Source organism: Diceros bicornis, chromosome 26 (genome assembly GCF_020826845.1).
Source record: "Diceros bicornis minor isolate mBicDic1 chromosome 26, mDicBic1.mat.cur, whole genome shotgun sequence".
NCBI classification, from domain to species: Eukaryota; Metazoa; Chordata; class Mammalia; order Perissodactyla; family Rhinocerotidae; genus Diceros; species Diceros bicornis.
In genome coordinates this window covers 21,499,180-21,517,832 of record NC_080765.1, presented here as the reverse complement: position 1 = coordinate 21,517,832, position 18,653 = coordinate 21,499,180, and the positions used below count along the sequence as shown (strand labels likewise).

Below are 18,653 nucleotides of genomic sequence, written 5' to 3'. Positions count from 1 at the left end.
CCCGCCACTTATTTCCGCCGAGAAAGAGAAGACTCGCGTGGCCTCAAGGAAACTCAGTTTTTATTGAAGTCACAGCTTGGGTGAAGAGGGGCGGGAGTTCAGGGGTCAGGGAATCGTGAAGTGGGCGGAGGGAGAGTGGGGGCGGAGCCAAAGGCGGGGCTACACACTCCAGGATCGGGAGAACCTGTTAGCCCGAGAACCCAGCGCAAGGGCGGGCATTACAAGGCTGGAGCGCCAGGGTTAGGCGCTGGGCGGCCTGGGGCTCGGGGATTGGAGAAGAGACGAACTGAAGGCGGAGCCGAGGTAAAGCAGGGCCCCGGCGGGGACCTCAGAGAGCGTCCGACTGCTCGCCCTGAGCCTGGCTCTGCTGCATCTGGGCCTGCATCTTCTCCAGCATCTCTTGCATGCGGCGCAGCTGTGTGGGGCAAGATTGCAGGCGGTGGAACCGGGCGAAGCCAGAAAGGGACTTTGAAGAGGATTTGGGGCCTTGGTCCTGGGGGAAGCGAGGTGCTTTCTCACCTCTTCGTCTTTCTCGCGGATCAACTTCTCCGTCTCGGCCAGAGGCAGCATGGGCAGCGGGATCTCTGTGGCGCTCTGGCGGGAAAGCTTACTAGGGGATAGGGGAAAGGGACAGGAGTCAAGGGCGGGACCCGTGGCTGTGGGTCACGGCCGCGAGGCAAGGTCTCGGGCGAGATTGGGGTCTAGGAGGCGGGGTCATGTTTTTGAGGTTAGAGACGTAAGCAAAATGGGTGGGGAAAGACTCCGGGAGAGAGATCTGGATGGTGAAGGCGGGGTCATGGATGGTGAGGGCGGGGCCTTAGAAGCACTTAGGAGTCAGCTCGGGCTCTTACCTACGGCTGGCTCGATCACGCGCCCCAGGCCGGGCCAGGCTCTGTAGGCAGCGGGCCCGGTAGCCCTCGTAGAGCAGATCGTGCGTCACCTCCTTCAGATCCTGCAGGTGTGTCTGCACCAGCATCCGTCGCAGGTTCAGGAAATCGCAGTGATGTGGGTTCTCCACTGGGGGGCGGACCGGCGAGCGTCAGGGTCCAGCCCTGGGTCGGGTCTGCCCGGAGTCTGCCGCCGCTCTAGGGGAGGGTCCGCGGTCTCCAGCCCAAGGACCCCTCTTTTGGCTCCTAGGACCCCCGGGGCCAGAGATCGTCCCAACTTCACATGTTGGGTGCAGTTGACTCGGAGGCGCCTGGGCTCCCTGCTGGCCTCAGAACGCGTTCTCCTCCTTACTCACCCTCCACGGTACCCCAGGAGTAGCGGCGTCCCCTCACCGGTCGGGTCCCGCCGTCCCTCACTACCTCGCATGAACCGACGACTGCGAAAGGGATGCTTTCCTAGAGCGCAGGTGTCAGGGATCATCATTGGCCCCTCCTGGGCAGAAACCTCTTTCTTAGCTTCCACCTCGACATCCGCCTCCTCTGCTTCTCTGCCCCTTCCTCCTTTGCCTCTGCACCTTCATCTCCGCATCCTGCCTCTTGAAGTCTTCATCCTCATCAGAGTCACAATCGGGGAACTGGTAGATGCTGATCTCCTCCTCCTTCAACTGGTCCCGGATCTCAGAGAAACAAATGCAAAGACACTGAGAAACAGAGGCTGTGAGCAACAGACATTGCATGGCCAGAGACAGTGAGGTATAGGTACAGATAGTGGGTGGTCAGAGACAGAGACGAAGACATGAAAGACAGAGATGGTGAGAGATGGACATACAGAATGACCAAAACCAAAATCTGAGACAGTGAGAGACAGAGACATGGATGGTGAAAAACTGAGACAAAGACACTCTAACAGCAAAGACAGGCTGGTGAGATTCTAAGATGAGGCAGACACCAAAAGACCAAGAGAGAGAGACATAGCAAAAACAGAGGGAGAGGGCTCTGGGGACACTGGAGGGGGGTCATCAGCATGCTGGGGCCAGAGGGCTATCAGGAATCATTGTGTCTATGCCCCTGCCCTCAGACAGGCCTTAGCCAAGCATCCAGCCCAGGAATTCTATCCTGACCCTCCAGAGACATGGCTCCTTTAGGCAGCTTACTACCCACTTTCTTCAGAAACTTTCTCCCACAGTCTAGCCTGACACATCACGCTCCAAAAAGGCTACCACAAGATCAAAGAAGTCAAAGCTGAGTTCACCTTTGATCATGTCTTTGGGCTTCTTGTGGGGCCAAAGGTCAGAGGTCAGCACACATACCTTCTGCTTGAGGGCCTGGGTTTCCTTAGGCATCAGGGCATCTGCTTTGCCAATGACTGGGATGATGTTGACCTTCTCGTGCACCGCTCGGAGGAAGGCCACATCCAGGGGCCGGAGCCTGTACCCAGGGATTGGTCAGGGCTCATCTTCAGGGCTCAGAGACCCCCCTAAGCCCTCCCCAAATGCCCCAACCCCCAGGGTGCCCCCCAGACCCCCGGCCAAAGGGTGAGATGAAGTAGAGGCAGCAGTGGACACGGGAATCCTGGATGTTCTTCCGGTTCAGGCCACTCTCATCCCTAAGATACTGCTCAAATTGCTCTTCAATGAAGCGCACCACGGGCAGCCAGCTGGGGTACAGGGAGAGAGCGTGTGGTCAGAGGTCAGGGGCCACAGGTCAGGGAAGGGGCCAAGGCTAGCCAGGACTGTGGCGGTGGGTGAGAAATCATTTTTTGGCTCCAACCAAAGACATCAGAAGAAACTGGCAGGGGTGTAGGTGAGATGTCAGGAAGCACAGGGCACTTTGGGCCACATGGCCACCAGAAACAGGCCCCACCTTTTGGGTCAGGATGGGTGGGGGCCAGGACAGACCAGCCCTGTAACTGACCCCTCAGTATCCACAGAGTAGCCATATGGGGAGCCTTAGCCCCCATCCCCTCTCCCACTCCTCACCAGTCTGAGCAATCCACTGAGTCCCCAAAGCCAGGTGTGTCCACCAGGGTCAGCTTCACCTTAATGCCCCCCTCCTCGATCTCCACGCCCCGGCGCTCGATGGTCAGTGTTCGTGTCAAGCGAGCTATGGGGCAGGGAGAGGTCAGGGAGCTGGGTAGGGGTCTGAGGCAGGACTAACTTCCTTTCTCAGTATCAACGGTCCCCACTCATATTTCAGGGGAAGAAACTGAGTCTCAGAGAAAAGCAGTGAGCTGCCTGAGTATCCCCAGAAAGTCATGGGAGACCCAGAGGGAAAGGAAAAGAGTGCAACCTGGGGACGTGGGGGAGGAGGCAACACAGAGTGCCTGGAGAGGATGGGGAGGGTCTTACCACTGGCCTCTGGCAGTTGCCGATCCTCATAGAGGTTGGTGAGAAACAGGCTGTTAATAAGGGTGGATTTCCCCAAGCCTGACTCCCCTGTGGACAGGACATGCCCAACTGGTCAGGTGAGGGGACAGCCAGGGTCTCTTGAGGACCGCCTCCCGCCCCCCGCCCCCTCTCCAAAACACCCAGACCTGCCACCATGAGTGTGAAGTCAAACCCCTTCTTGACGGACTTGCGGTGCAGCTGGTTGGGGAGGGCGGAAAAACCCACATACTCTTTGTCCTGTTGGTGGGGGGTAGACAATATGAGGCTGCTGGAAGCAACAGGCAGGGCCCCCAGTACAACCTGAGCTCAGTGGCTAGGAGAAGTCAGCCTACTATGGGTTGACCTGGGCCTGGCTACCCCAGGGGTTTGGGGGTTAGGGGCAGAGATACCCAGATTCCTGGGCATAAGGACTCACCATGGCCCTGCTAGCTGTCGTTGCACCTGCTTTCGCTCCCCACTTCCTCTGGTGGGGCAGGAAGTTGAGTGCAGCAAACAAGGGGGCAGGCAATGCAGGAAGCTGAGATGCTCGAACTGGCCCAGAGAGGTAAGGAAAGCCAAGACCAAGAATACCTGGAGTCCCCACCTCCTGGATCCCTTTCCTTATCACCCCTATAGGAAGCTTCAATCCCTCTTCTCTACACACCTTTATTCCAAGCCCCACTGTAGCCCCATCACCCTGGTGGGAGGTGGGGTGTAGGCAGAGAGGAAGGAAGCAGGCTGGTCTCTCTAGCAAGTGAGATGAAGGCTTTGACAGAGAGTGTTAAAAAAAATGTTTCCAGGGTCTGAGTGGACCAAAAGCCATAACGGAATTGGAGGTGGGAGGAGCCATCAGTTTTCCTCGCCAGCTCATGCAGTGGATTCTTAAAAGGACTTCAGGTCTTCGGACACCCCTGCTAGAGAGACCTTCCTGCAGGATCCTGGCCAAGGCACTCGCCTGCACAAACCTCTTCAGGGGCTTCCCAGTGACCTCAGAATCAAGTCTGAGTTCTGGCTTGGCAGCCAATGCCTGCCCTGTCTGACCTCATCACCCTGTCTCTCACTTGCCCTTGGCAAATGCCCATATCCTTGGCTCTTCCCACACTGAGCTTTTCCTTCTGCACCAGGTGAAGTCCTCTTCATCCATCAAAGGGTTGATTCAAAGGGCTCTCCTTCCTCCTCTGATCTTCCTCCACCATGATCTTCCACCACCATCCTAGGCAGAGGCATTGTCCCTCCTCTGGACTCCCCAGCACCTTTCGCAGGCCCCTCCAAGGCCCACATGTACTTCCCTGACTGTCTCTTCTATTCCTGGCTGAGCTCTGAGGACAGGGCCCATGTCTTCCTAATGTCTATATCCCCAGTGCACAGGGCCTGGCACAAAGAAGGGGCCAATTAATAATGTGCTAGATGTTGGGGCCGGCCCCGTGGCATAGTGGTTAAGTGCGCGCGCTCCACTGCTGGCGGCCCCGGTTCGGATCCCGGGCGCGCACCGATGCACCACTTGTCAGGCCATGCTGTGGCGGCGTCCCATGTAAAGTGGAGGAAGATGGGCACGGATGTTAGCTCAGGGCCAGTCTTTCTCAGCAAAAAGAGGAGGATTGGCATGGATGTTAGCTCAGGGCTGATCTTCCTCACCAAAAAACCATAAATAAATAACAATAATAATACGCTAGATGAATAAATGCCTGAAAGAATGAGTGAATGAAATTAGTCAAGGTCAAAGGTTGAGAGGCTACAGACCATGTAAAAGGAGCCTTGCTTTGGAGGCAGAAAGAATTCCCCAAACCTCAGCTCTACCACTTACTGTGTGACCTTGGGTGAGTCATTCAACTTCTCTGAACTGCAGTTTCCTCATGTCACATACATTTCCACTTTGTTATCAGGTCTCAGAGTGGTTCTGGATGACAATGGGATTTGGACTCAATCAGTTAAATATACAAACCCTGGCTTTAGCATTTATTAGCTAGGTGACCTAGGGCAAGTAAATTAACATCTCTGAGCCTTTAAAGCTAGCCTCCTTACTATGACTTACAAGGCCCTGCTTGATCTGGATCCTGCCTACTGCTCTAACCCCATTTTCTTTCTCCACTCCTTTTTATTCTATCTCTTATTTCCCTTTTAGCCACTGTTATGGACTGAACTGTGTCCCCCCAAAATTCATGTGTTGAAGCCCTCACCCCTAATGTGACTACATTTGAAGACAGGGCCCTGGGGCCGGCCCGGTGGTGTAGTGGTTAAGTGTTTGCGCTCCACTGCGGCAGCCCAGGGATCGCAGGTTCGGATCCCGGGCAGGGACAGACACACTGCTTGTCAGGCCATGCTGTGGCAGCATCCCATATAAAGTAGAGGAAGATGGGCACAGATGTTAGCTCAGGGCTAATCTTCCTCACAAAAAAAAAAAAAAAGACAGGGCCTTGAAGGAGGTAATTAAGATTAAATGAAGTCATAAGGGTGGTACCCTGATCCAACAGGCCTGGTGCCCTCAAAAGGAGAAGAGACACCAGCAATCTCTCTCTACGCGGGCACGGAGAAAAGGCCATGTGAGGACACAGTGAGAAGGCAGCTGTCTGCAACCCAAGGAGAGAGTTCTCACCAGGAACCAACCCTGCTGGCACCTTAACCTTGGACTTCCAGTCTCCAGAACTATGACAAAATAAGTGCCTGCTGTTAAGCCTCCTTCTCTGTGGTATTCTGTTCTGGCAGGCTGAGCAGACTAATGAGCCTCAGCGCTCACTCCTTTCCCTCCTCACCCTAATGCAACCACTCTAATGTGCATAATGTGTAATTTTTTGGTTTGTATAAGTTTTTTAAAAGATGTAGTATACAGTACATGTTTACACAAATCATTTTATATATGTATGAATACATATTTCTGCTTGTTAACTTTTTCATTCAGCACTATTTTTTAAGATCCATCCTTGTTGCCATGTGTATATCTTATCCTTACTTCAACCTCATTTCTATACCGTTCTCTTCATGTAACCTTGGGAAAGTCACATCTCCGGGCTTTACTTTCCTCATCTATCAAATGGGATTGGAAGCTCCTGCCACATTGAACTCACAGGGGCTGTGTAAGGTTCATATGATTATAGGGACATATAGTGATTAAGAGCTATGTGATCTTACTAGCTGTGTCACCCTGAACATCTTAGTTTAAACTCTCTGTGACTTTATCTGTTTCTTTATCTGTGAAATGGCACCATTAATAATTCTACCTCATAGGGTGATGATGAGGATTATATGGTCTAATACACATAAAGCTCTTAGTACCATGCCTGGCCTTTGAGATGAGCTCACACAGAATGCAAGTTATTGCTATTACATGAGCTGAGGGGTGTGACAGTGCCGCCAGCTCAAATCTAGGGACTGCTCTTCTGGATTAGTTGCTAAGGATCCAGACAGAGTGAATCAGTCAGGGCTCGGCCCTCTGGGGAGACAGAGACAGCCACAAGTAAGTGTGACACACAGCATTGGTGCTAAAAATGTAGCGTAATGGGGATAAACAAAGGACTTGGAGAAGCCAAGGGAAGGGATAATTACACCCCCCACCCCCACAGCAACCCTTCTTCCTGCATTTCTCATCAGGCTGAACAGCCCTATGGTCTTAGTTAAAACTTGGAACTCCTGGGGCCGGCCAGGTGACATAGTGGTTAAGTTCACGCGCTCTGCTTCAGCTGCCCGGGGTTTTCAGGTTCAGATTCCAGGCATGGACCTACCACCGCTCATCAGGCTATGCTGTGGTGCCACCTCATATACAAAATAGAGGAAGATGGGCACAGATGTTAGTGCAGGGCTAATCTTCCTCAACAAAAAGAGGAACATTGGCAATGGATGTTAACTCAGGGCCGATCTTCCTCACCAAAAAAAAAAAAAACTTCAGAACTCCTCCCTCTCTCACTCTTCACAAGTATATCCAATTGGTTTCCAAGTCCTTCCTATCGATCAGAAAAATTGGTCCCCTTCTCTCTGCCCCCCACCCCCTGCCCTTTCCTGGGTTCAGACTCTGATCAGCTTCTCCCTGAGTTATTCAACAGCTTTAAGAAAATAACATGTTTATTCACTTATTTATTGTATAATCAACACATATTCTCATAGAAAAATTAGAAAACACAAGTGGATTAGAAAAATTTACATCTAATATCACTACCATGATAGAACCCCAATTTGATTTTTATCCTTCTAGATTTTCTCCCATGCCTATACATATAAATATATATTTACAAAACTAGGATCATCCAATAACTTTGGAAATCTTTTTTCACTTCATGTGTTCTCTAGATCTTTCTATTATAATAAATACACATCTACATTATCATTTTTATAGATGCTTAGTATTTAGCTTGTTTCCTAGTCCTCCCTGTGATAAACAAGGCTGAGCTGGGATGAACATGTTTGTGGTACTATCACTGTGCGCTTGTCCAACCATTTCCTTGGGCCCAATTTCTATAAGGAGAATTACTGAGTCAAAGGAAGTCACATATTTAAGGCACTTGTGCATATTAACAAATCATCCTGTAGAAAAGGCTCTTGGCTGGTCTTCGTGCTAAGTGTAGAGATGACACGAATTAATAGTGACACAATATTCCATTTACATGCTTACTAACTCCAACAAATTATGCCCCATCATTCATATGATAAGGTTTGCGGCCTGTCTGCTTGAAGAAAGGAAGGGCCCCCCTTGAGCTTCCTATGGGGCAGTGTATGGTGGACAGCAGTTTTCCCATTTAACAGTCATCTGGATTAGTTCTTTTTCACCTTGCCCTCATGTCTTCATAACTACCTATGCCCCCATCAGACATCCCTGGAGGGGCTTCTGTATCTTTAGATCTGAGTTCAGATTCAGACCTAATAACTCCAGGCTTCGTCTTCTCAAAGTCAGAGCCAGCTCTGCAAGTGAGTATGGTGTGTGAGCTGGCCAGCCTTTGGGGGAGGCTCCTCCAAGGGCAGCTGGCTCTTTGCCGTTTGGTACCCTCTTACCTCTGTTTCCCAGCACAAGTGCCTAGCACATGGTGGATCCCCAGGAAATGTTTGTGGAACAAATGAATAAACTTACCATTCTATCTCTAGCTTCCACTGCTTTCCTATCATGTAAACTCATGACACATTAAAACATAACTATGCCTTAGTTTCCTGAAGATAGGTCTTAATCATCTTTGGATCTCAAACTTCTGGCATATAATAGGTTTTCAATTAGTGTATGGTCTGCTGTTCATTTCATTCCCTCTGCCTGGAGGTCTTCACTCAGCCCTCACTTCAGCCAGGCTCTAGACTTTGCTGAAATCTTAGCTGTCTTGAAAGGGTCAGCTCAAAAATGCCACCGTCTTCCTTGGTTACTCCAGCCAAAAGAGTAATAGCTGATATTTTTTGCTAAGTGCTTTACATATATCAATTCTCAACCATTCAAGTTAGATACTATCATCCCCATTTTACAGTTCAGGAAACAAAAGTAACTTCTCCAAGGTCAAACAGTAGTAAATGACAAGGCCGAGAATCTAACTCTGCATTAATGACCTTAAAGAAAGTGTCCACAGCCACTAAACTCTACAGAAGGTATCTTTCTCTGCACTACACTCCTTGCATATCTTGGTCATAAGGTTAGTACAGAATATGTCACATCATCTGCACATCTCCATATTCTACTGGACCGAGAGCTCTCTGAGGAGTTTCTTTGTATTTCCAGGGCCTAGACGGTGTCTAGATATTGGTTGGTGATCAATTAAATATGTATTGATTGATATTATGGTCCCTGTTTCTATCAGTGTCTAACATCCATACATACCAGGCACACAGAGCCATGCAGGCTCATTCCCACAGATTAGAACCTTTCCTCCTCTCCCACACCATCTTGAACAGATCCATGTAACTCTCATGTCCTCACAGTCCTCTATTTTTCAGGAATTGTGTGCTTGCCCCTTTAAACTGGTAGCACTCTAAGAACAAATCTTACATGTGTTTGATCTCTTTATGCCAAACTGTTGGCTTAGCACTGAGGTGCTAATAAATGTGAATTAATATATAAACCTCTGCTACCCCTCTCCATCATTAGACCGGCTGCAGGCATTTCCAGGCACTCCCCTCTCCCCAAAGGCAACTTGGGATCATGCTTGTGATCAACTTGTGATCTGCTGGAACACAGCCCCAGCCAGGGCCCCACCAAGCTGGAAAAGAGGGTTTAATGTTTCAGCCTCTCCCTGGGCTTGGCCTTTGTAGGGCTGTGGATCTGTCCCTAGCCTCCCCATGGCCTTTTTCTTTGTGTTTCTGTCTCTTTGTCTCTGCTTATTTCACTCTTTGTTCCTCTGCCTCTGAGCCTATTTCTCCCCCGGCTCCCTGCCTTTTCTTATAGCTCCTCTGACTCTGCTTCGATGACTTTATATTTCTACATCTCTGTCTCTGGCGGCCAATCTTTTTCTCCTGTATTTTCAGTCTGCCGCTGTCTCTCGGTTTCTCTCTGCCTTTGTGTCCTCTCTGACTAAGGGCTCCTAGGTTATGACTTTATGTCTGTGAGTCTCTATTCTGGGCCCCAGGTCTGATTCTATCCGCCGGCCTCTTCCCAGCATTTATCTGGCGCCAGCCACTAGCCTCTCCTCCTGCCTCGGTCTCCCCGAGCCCAGCCCACCCCCGGCCCCACCCCCAACCCTCGGCCTCTCGGACCGGCCCCGCTTTGTTTCCAGCGTCTCGGCGCCCCGCCCCCGCCCCGTCTGGGGTCTCCGCCGCCCTCTGCCGCCCTTTGTCTGCCTTGATCTTTCCCCCACCCCTTTCTCTGGGTCCGTCTTTGGATCTCTTTGTCTCTCCAGGCTGGGGTGGCTGGCGCTGTCGGCCAGCCGGGGAGGTCGGCGCAGGTAGCCCCACAGGGCGACCATTAGGCAGCGTCTTCGGCCCTCATCACCCAGCTCTAGCCCAGGAGGCACACGGTTAATACCACCGAGTTCGGGCAACTGTTCCTCGGCTTAGAGTAGCCCTCTCCGCGGCACGCGGCCGCCCGCCAGCCACCGAGCTCGGGAGGACGGGAGCGGCCCCCACAGGCGTGCGGCTCCTCCGAGGTCCTAGAGCGGCTCGGTGCGGCCCAGCGCTTCCGCTTCCCGTCCCCGCCCCCGGCGGCCGCCCCCGGGACGCCTGGGTCCGAGACCCCTCCCGATTTGGCGCGGATCCCGCGTCCCGGAGCCGCCAGCGGCTCGGGCACCGGAGCCCAGCCGAGGAGCTCTGGAGGGCACCGGCGTGGCGGAGCCGGTGGTGGCCGGGAGGTGAAGGGGCGGCTGCGTGCCGGAAGGAGCAGCAGGTGCAGTGGCGGACGGCGGCGCAGGCGGGGGTCACCAGGCGCCGCGCCCCGCACCTCGGACCCGGACGCTGCCCGGTGTCCGCGCCGGTCGGCAGAGGGCAGCGGCAGGGCGCCGCGGGCCGCACATGCCTGTGTGACCGTGGGATTGTGTCTGTCTCCTTGCTCAGGGCGGCGTGCTGGCGATGGAGCGCGCGGTGGAGCCCTGGGGCCCGGATCTCCATGGCCGGGAGGAGAGGGAGCAGCTGAGAGGCGCCCGCACAGGTGAGGGCGCGGCGGTTCGCCGCCGTGGGCAGGTAATGGCTGGGTGGGGACCCCGGTGTTGGTTTTACCTGGCCGAGACCCAGAAAAATCGGATATGAACTGTGCTTCCAGAGAGAGAGGGGGAGGGGAGCAAAGGCCAAGGGAAAGAGCCAGTGTTTCTGAGAACCTACTGTGCGCCAGGCCTTAATGGGCGTCATCTCAAGGATTCTCCCCTTCCCGGACAGTCATCACCATTCGCACTGCCTCTGCCCTACTTCAAGCCTCATTCTGTCTCATCCTGGCAATTGCAGCAGCCTCCCCTCAGCCCTTTTCTTTCCAGTGATACACTCTACAGCCACACTGATCTAAGTCCAATCTAATCCTGTCTCCCTTCTCAAAAACCTTCCCTACCTCCCTTCTGCCCACTAATTAAAAGCCTTACCCTAGTGTTCAATCCAGTCCTTACATGCTTAATCTAGTCCCAACATCCCTTTCCAGCTTAATCTTCCATTCCTCTCCATGGTTTACTCTTTTCTCTGCTGTGAAAGCCCAGCCTTGTCTCCTTATTTCCTCTCTCATGACAGCACAGTTATTCTGAGCCAACAGTTATAATTACTTATGCTTTATTTTATCTCTCCTACCAACCCCAAGCATCTTGAGGGACAGGTGTGTGCTGGGTCCTCTCAGATACACACAAGATGATTGAAGTAACAAATTACAGAATGGGCTAATATGAAAAGATAAAATATAAATAGCAAATACTAGTTTTTCCAAATAGAGACAATATAATGTAGTGGTTAACACAGGCTTGGGAATCAGACCTGAGTTAGAAACCTGGCTTTGCTACTTTCTAGCCTTTATAACCTTGAGCAAGTAACTTAAATTCTCTGAGTCTTCATGTCTGTAAAATGGGGATAGTAATAGTATTACCTCGTAAGATTGTTTGCAAGCATCCAGTAATGCTTAGTTCAGTGATTGGCACATATTAAGGGCACAGAATAAGGAAGTTCTATTATTAATAAGAGGCACAAACAATAATAAGTGCTTCAGAAGTTCGGAGGTGAGAGAGTGAGAGAGAGCTTTGTGACCTCAGATTGTCAAGGAAGCCTTCCTGGGAAGGTTGCTATGGAAGATAGGGGCTGAGCTAAAGGGCAGGGTCTACGACTTCCTTTTCTTTCCCCAGGTCTAGGGAGTGAGAATGTGGAGCTTTCTCACCCGGATGAGTTTGAACATACCCCACAGGAGGATGACTTGGGGTTCAAGGAAGAGGAAGATTTGGCCCCAGGTCATGAAGTAGGAAATGCCTCTCTCAAACCGGAAGGCATCCAGACCTGGGATGACTTGTGGGTCCAGAGAGAGGGGCCAGGAAAACCTCAGGCTCGGGACAGAGGCCCCCGGCTGCTGGGAGAACCACGCTGGGGCCAGGCTAATGATCGGGCTGCTGTGTGTGGCGAGTGTGGCAAGAGCTTTCGGCAGATGTCAGATCTAGTGAAACACCAGCGGACCCACACAGGGGAGAAACCCTACAAGTGCGGGGTCTGCGGCAAGGGCTTTGGGGATAGCTCTGCCCGTATCAAACACCAGCGAACTCATAGTGGTGAAAAACCCTACAGAGCCCGACCACCAGCCCAGGGCCCCCCAAAGATTCCTCGATCCAGGATCCCTGCTGGTGAGCGCCCCACTATCTGTGGTGAATGTGGCAAGAGCTTCCGGCAGAGTTCTGACCTGGTGAAACACCAGCGGACACACACCGGCGAGAAGCCCTACAAGTGTGGCATATGTGGCAAGGGTTTTGGCGACAGTTCTGCCCGCATAAAGCACCAGCGGACACACCGGGGGGAGCAGCCACCCCGGCCTGTGATGCCCCGACGGCAGCCATCTCGAGCAGCCACGGCAGCTGCACAGGGACCTAAGGGCCAGGACAAGCCATATATCTGCACCGATTGTGGCAAAAGGTTTGTGCTCAGCTGCAGCCTTTTGAGCCACCAGCGCAGTCACCTGGGGCCCAAACCTTTTGGCTGTGATGTGTGTGGAAAGGAGTTTGCCCGGGGCTCAGACCTGGTGAAGCACCTGCGGGTGCACACAGGAGAGAAGCCCTACCTGTGCCCTGAGTGTGGCAAGGGCTTCGCTGACAGCTCTGCCCGGGTCAAGCACCTCCGCACCCACAGTGGCGAAAGGCCTCATGCCTGCCCGGAATGTGACCGCACCTTCAGTCTCAGCTCCACCCTTCTCCGCCACCGCCTCACTCACATGGAGCCCCAGGACTTCAGCTTCCCAGGCTACCCTCTGGCCCCCCTGATCCCCAGCCCACCCCCCAGCTCAAGCCCACCCCCACCTCCTCTTGGCACCAGCCCCCCGCTGACACCTCGAAGCCCTTCACACTCGGGTGATGGGCCTTTTGGCCTGCCTGGTTTGGAGCCAGAGCCTGGGGGCCCACAGGCTGGGGAGCCGCCCCCACCACTGGAGGGTGACAAGCCCCACAAGTGCCCTGAGTGTGGCAAGGGCTTTCGCCGAAGCTCAGACCTGGTGAAACACCATCGTGTGCACACAGGGGAAAAACCCTACCTCTGCCCTGAATGCGGCAAGGGTTTTGCCGACAGCTCAGCCCGCGTCAAGCACCTCCGCACCCACCGTGGTGAACGGGCTCGGCCACCACCACCATCCACTCTCCTGAGGCTGCATAACCCCCCTGGCACCGCACCCACAGCCCCCCGACCCCGGGTCCGGGCCCAGCCCTCTGTACCCAGCCAGCCCCATGTATGTGGCTTCTGTGGGAAGGAGTTCCCCCGGAGCTCAGATCTTGTCAAACATAGGCGCACACACACTGGGGAAAAGCCATACAAGTGTGCAGAGTGTGGCAAGGGTTTTGGTGACAGTTCTGCCCGAATCAAGCACCAGCGTGGGCACCTGGTCCTGAGGCCCTTTGGGACAGGGGATGGTCGGGCAAGGCCGCTCAAGGAGGAGCCACTAACAGGACTGGAATGATGGGGTCTAGGGAGGGTGGAGGCCCAAGAGACCAAAGGGAGGGTATCTGCTGCTTAAGCAGAGAAGAATGGGCCTGGGAGGTAGTGGGGGGGAGAAGGAGGGGAAGAAACGGGAAAAAGGAGTGAATAGATAGAAATAGAGATTGGAGACAATGACCTTGAAGCTCAGGAAACTGTCCTGGCTGGGCTCAGGCAGGACCTTGCCAGTGTGGTCTATACCCCCAGCTTCTAGAACATTGCCTAGTACACAGTAGGCACTCAGATACATTGAATGAATCCACTGGTCTTAGCCTGAGGGCCTTTAACCCTAAATTACTGCTGCCTCTTAACCAGTTAAGAATTGATCCCTCCCAACCTTGCCCCTGGGAGACCGGCACCTGGAACCAGGGTTTGTTTGACCTTATGAGCTGCAACAATGAGACTTCTGGAGTTTAGGGTGACAGAATGAGGCAGGGGCATCTTGATCATCCTTCTGATAGGGAGAATATTACTGTGTGGCAGGCAGTACCCAGCCTCAGGACACTGGACATGGTCTTAGCCAGAAAGGGTGCTCTTGGACAGAGCCCAGACCTATCTGCCCTGGAGAACCCCAAACCACCTTGACACCTGGACATGGCAGCATAGACCAGGATGGCAGAAGGAGCACTCATCTGCTCCGAATGCCAAGCCCAGGTCCTTCTGGTGGATATCAGCAGAAACAAACTGGCTGGGAAAAGCGGAGGACTGGAGTGAGGAGAGGCCAGAGAAGATCCAAGGCCCAAAAGCCACATCTCCATGTGTCTCCTCACCAATAAACTGCTTCTTGTCTGAGGCTTGGACTCTATTTGTGTGTGAGTGCATGGTGAAAGGTGAAAAAGGTGAATGGTCAACACAAGTGAAACCCATAAGCCATGTGTAAACTTGTGTGGGTCCCTTACCCTCTTTGCGCCCGTCAAATACAGAAGTTCGCTTGGCATAGTCAGCCACTTTCTAGCTCTGACATCGGCTTAAAAAACGGCCACCAAGTCTGTCAACTGATGCCCCTGACCTGAGTTCTGGCTGCTCACAGGCGCCACCTATGCCACAGCAATGAGTGCGACCCTTAAAAGGGAAAACACGCGACGCCACGGGGTGGGAGGGGTGCTCAGTGAGCGCTGTTGCTATGGCGACAGGTACCGGGAGAAATGTGGCCGGCCGGTCTGGTACAGGCGGCCGGTCTGGCACAGGCGCAGAAGGCCCGGACACTGAAGCTCTGCGTACTGGGAAACGCCACCTCCCCGAGACTCTTTATTTGTCGAGAAACAGGTCATTTGGCTGCACAGCCCAAAGGGAGGGCAAAGGGGATGCCTCTTCGTCCCCTGGAAAGGGTAACCGTATTTCCCAGCGACCCGTGCGTCATTAGCAGGAAGACTCCCAATCCTAGCCTTTTCCGAGGTGGGCGCCAATAGGGGGGAAGGGGAAAGAGGAACTGACCTGATTGGCCAGGGACAAAAAAGACTAGGGCGTTCACCCCTCTAAGAAAATAAGTACAGGATCGCTTGGCAACTTCTCGGTCGGGGTGTCTCAGCTAATCTGCGTACAGGAATGGTCCCTGGATAGAAGCTCTCGCGAGATCTTAACCATCGGACGCTTCCCTAGAAACCAATGAAAACCTGCTGCCGTGCGGTTCCTCCTGGTGGTCCCACCCCTGCCAAATTATACACACTAGAAATCCAGAATTTTTCGTTCAGGCCTGGGGTTCTTGGCGGCTTCGGTCCTTAAGTGCACACACACCCCTAGGCCTGAATGGAGGCCTTTTGAGCCTTTGGAAGATCCTCTCTGCTGGTTTCCGTGTCTCCCTTCCCTACCAGGTCAGTCTCCAAGCCGTTCTGCAGTGAACTTTGTAAAATTACATCTGACCATGTCACTCTCCTATTAAAAACCCTGCCGTATCTCGGCATATCTTCTCTGTAAAATGCAACTCCTTAGTTGGCATTCAACGCCTTCCACTTGTGAGGTTTCAGCCCTGTGCCTCTTAAATGTTTCCTTTACACACCCCACCCCCACCCCACCCCTACACACACATTTGTTGACCTCTCCAGTCAAAATACCTCAAGCATTACTTCCTCCCAGGAGCCTTCTAGCCTGGGTTAGAATCTCCTTCATCTGAGCACTTAACACATGGAGACTTCTTGAGGATAATTATTCATTCATAACATCATTACTCACTGTGTGCTATGTACTAGCAATAGAAGGATGAATAAGACAAAGTCTCTGCCCTCAGTTTTTATGCAGAAGATAGACATTGAACAAATAATTACTAGTGTAGTAGGGACTATGCAGGAAGCATACATGCAGGAAGTTTGCATGCAGCAGAGAATCCTGTGGATCAGAGAATCCTGTGATCCAAAGTCCTCTCCAAAGAAGTGGCAATTATGTTTAGACCTCAAGACTGACTTGGAGTAAGCTAAGAGAGGAGGAGGTGGGAGGTGGGATGGGAGATGGACTGTCCTAGGCAGAGTGAAGAGTATGCACCAAATCCTTGGGGGATTCAAGAACTGAAGTAAAGTTTCAGTGGGGCTGAAGGCATAGAGTGAAATGCAGAGTAATGAGGAGTAAGCTGAAGACTTCCAAATTCAACGTTTTACCTCCCAGTCCTAACAGGGGCCTGGGGCACAATAGGCCTCACTAAATACTTTGGTGAACAGTGTCTTTGGAACATGGTGTGCTCTTCACACGCTGTTCCCTCCTTGTCCATCTGACAAACTCCCACTCATCTTTGAAGGTCCTTCACGTTTATCTCCTCAGTGAGGCCTACACCCAGTATCCATTCCCTTCAAGGGAGTTATTCAGTTATTCCCTCATCCCACTATTCTCCTGCCAGAACACCTATTTTCCTAGGTGTTCCTTTTCATATATATATATATATATATAATTTATATTTATATATATTTTTCCTTTTCATGTATAATTTATATATATATATTTGTGTGTGTGTGTGTGAGGAAAACTAGCCCTGAGCTAACATCCGTGCCCATCTTCCTCTACTTTGTATGGGACGCCGCCACAGCACGGCTTGACAAGCTATGCGTCGGTGGGCGCCAGGGATCTCAACCTGTGAAACCCAGGCCGCAGAATTGGAGACAAGTGGTGCGTTGGTGCGCGCCCGGGGTTCCAAACCCGCAAACCCTGGGCCGCCGAAGCAGAGCTTGCGCACTTAACCGCTGCACCACCAGGTCGGCCCCTGTATATCTTTTATAAAGTAAATCTTCTTTACTAGACTATGAGATTCTCAAGAACAGAGACTAGATCTGATTCCAGGTGGATACTTGTGTTTGTAAACGGATGGAGTCCTTTTCCTCCTTTTGCAAGCATCTGTTCCAAAGTCCTCCAACAGCAGGAGGCCCTTCCATAGGGACTTGCACTGTTCCCAGCTGAGTCTCCTCACTCATTCTCTGAATCAGGGCAAGGAGGCCTTCTTTTTGCTAGAGGTGGGGTTCCAGCCATAATCTGGCCCCTGCCTACCTCTCCTCCATTTCCCACATTACATTTCCCCTTGCTAACTCCCTTGGCTCCAGCCCCACAAGCCTTCTTTCTGTTCCTCAAACATGCCAAGCTTATTCTCACCTAAAGGCCTCTGAAGTTCTGTTTAGAACACTTTTCCTCCAGATTTTCAAATGGCTGACCCTTTCTCATCATTCAAGCTTCATCTCAAATATTATTTCCTCAGAGATGCCTTCCTTGCCCACATTAAAGAAGCCCCCCAACCACAGCCACTCGCTATTGCATCATCTTGCCCTATTTCCTTCTTGCACCTAGCATTATCTGAAATTATCTTGTTTATTTACTCGTTTACATTTTTTACACCCTTAGAAGTGCCATAGTAGCCAAGATTTTTGTCTGTTTTGTTCACTACTGCATCTCCAATACCTAGAATGGTGCCAAGCACATAGTAGGGCTCAATATATACTTGATGAGAGAATGAACACAAGCAAAGTGGCTTTTGGGGATCTTGAGTGTGAGTATCTAGGCATTTGCCCCCTCTTCCCAGCTCTGGGGGAGAGCATAAGTTTGACCAGATGTAATCCCAACATCCAAATTACGCCCTGGGCTCTTCGGCCTGAGGCTCAGGTTTGAGTCCTGGCTCTGCCACCAATTTCCTTGTGTAATTTCATTTCTGAGAGAGAATTTGGTGCAATAGAAAGAGCAGTAGCTTTGGAATCTGCTATGTACCAGCTATGTGACTTTGAGCAAATTAATTAAGCTCTCTAAGCTTTAGTTCCCTAGTTTGTCAAAGGGAGATAATACTATTATTATTTTTGTGTGTGTGAGGAGGATCAGCCCTGAGCTAACATCCGTGCTAATCCTCCTTTTTTTGCTGAGGAAGACCAGCTCTGAGCTAACATCTATTGCCAATCCTCCTCTTTTTTTTTTTTGCCCCCAAAGCACCAGTAGATAGTTGTATGTCACAGCTGCACATCCTTCTAGTTGCTGTATGTGGGACGCGGCCTCAGCATGGCCGGAGAAGGGTGCATGGTGCGTGCCGGGGATCCAAACCCCGTCTGCCAGTAGCGGAGCGCGTGCACTTAACCGCTAAGCCACGGGGCCGGCCTGGAGATAATATTATTGATCCCCACATGGCTGTTGTAAAGAGGCTTATGGATTATAAACACTTACTGAATGTTATTTCTCTTTTCATTTCTGAATCTTAGTTGCCCCATTCATAAAATGGTAGAATTAGATATCTTTTTCACGAGAAGTGGAAAATATATATCTTTATATGAAATATCCCAGTTTTTAAATGTTGGAAATTAAAATTTGTGAAAGACCGTTCATTTTTTTGAAATTAATTTTTAAAAGCAAAAATACCCTGAGGGCCAAATAAGATACTTCTGCAGACTGGATTTGGCCCGTGTGCTGCTAAGTCTCTGCCTAGGCTGCA

At 51.7% G+C, this 18,653-nt stretch overlaps 2 protein-coding genes across 3 annotated transcripts; one reads left to right on the top strand and one right to left on the bottom strand.

Annotated features, from left to right (window-relative positions):
* Positions 1–42: 42 nt before the first annotated feature.
* SEPTIN1 (septin 1) lies at positions 43–10,656 on the bottom strand. Its single transcript, XM_058568848.1, has 14 exons — positions 10,584–10,656; positions 10,244–10,453; positions 9,870–10,145; positions 3,690–3,805; positions 3,421–3,511; positions 3,236–3,322; positions 2,867–2,990; positions 2,410–2,544; positions 2,198–2,315; positions 1,463–1,564; positions 1,244–1,343; positions 852–1,017; positions 520–610; positions 43–415 (listed from the first exon to the last, which is right to left on the bottom strand). Exons 1-14 carry the CDS (start codon positions 10,654–10,656, stop codon positions 329–331), a joined length of 1,776 nt encoding a protein of 591 aa, XP_058424831.1. The 3' UTR covers positions 43–328.
* On the top strand, positions 10,019–14,563 carry ZNF48 (zinc finger protein 48). 2 transcript variants are annotated; one of them, XM_058569638.1, is made up of 3 exons: positions 10,019–10,164; positions 10,697–10,790; positions 11,953–14,563. In XM_058569638.1, the coding sequence occupies exons 2-3, from the start codon at positions 10,712–10,714 to the stop codon at positions 13,752–13,754; spliced, it is 1,881 nt and encodes a 626-aa protein (XP_058425621.1). In that variant the 5' UTR covers positions 10,019–10,164; positions 10,697–10,711; the 3' UTR covers positions 13,755–14,563. The 2 variants fall into 2 exon arrangements, with proteins under 2 accessions (XP_058425621.1, XP_058425620.1); XM_058569637.1 differs by having other exon boundaries at positions 10,019–10,529.
* The last annotated feature ends 4,090 nt before the right edge of the window (positions 14,564–18,653 follow it).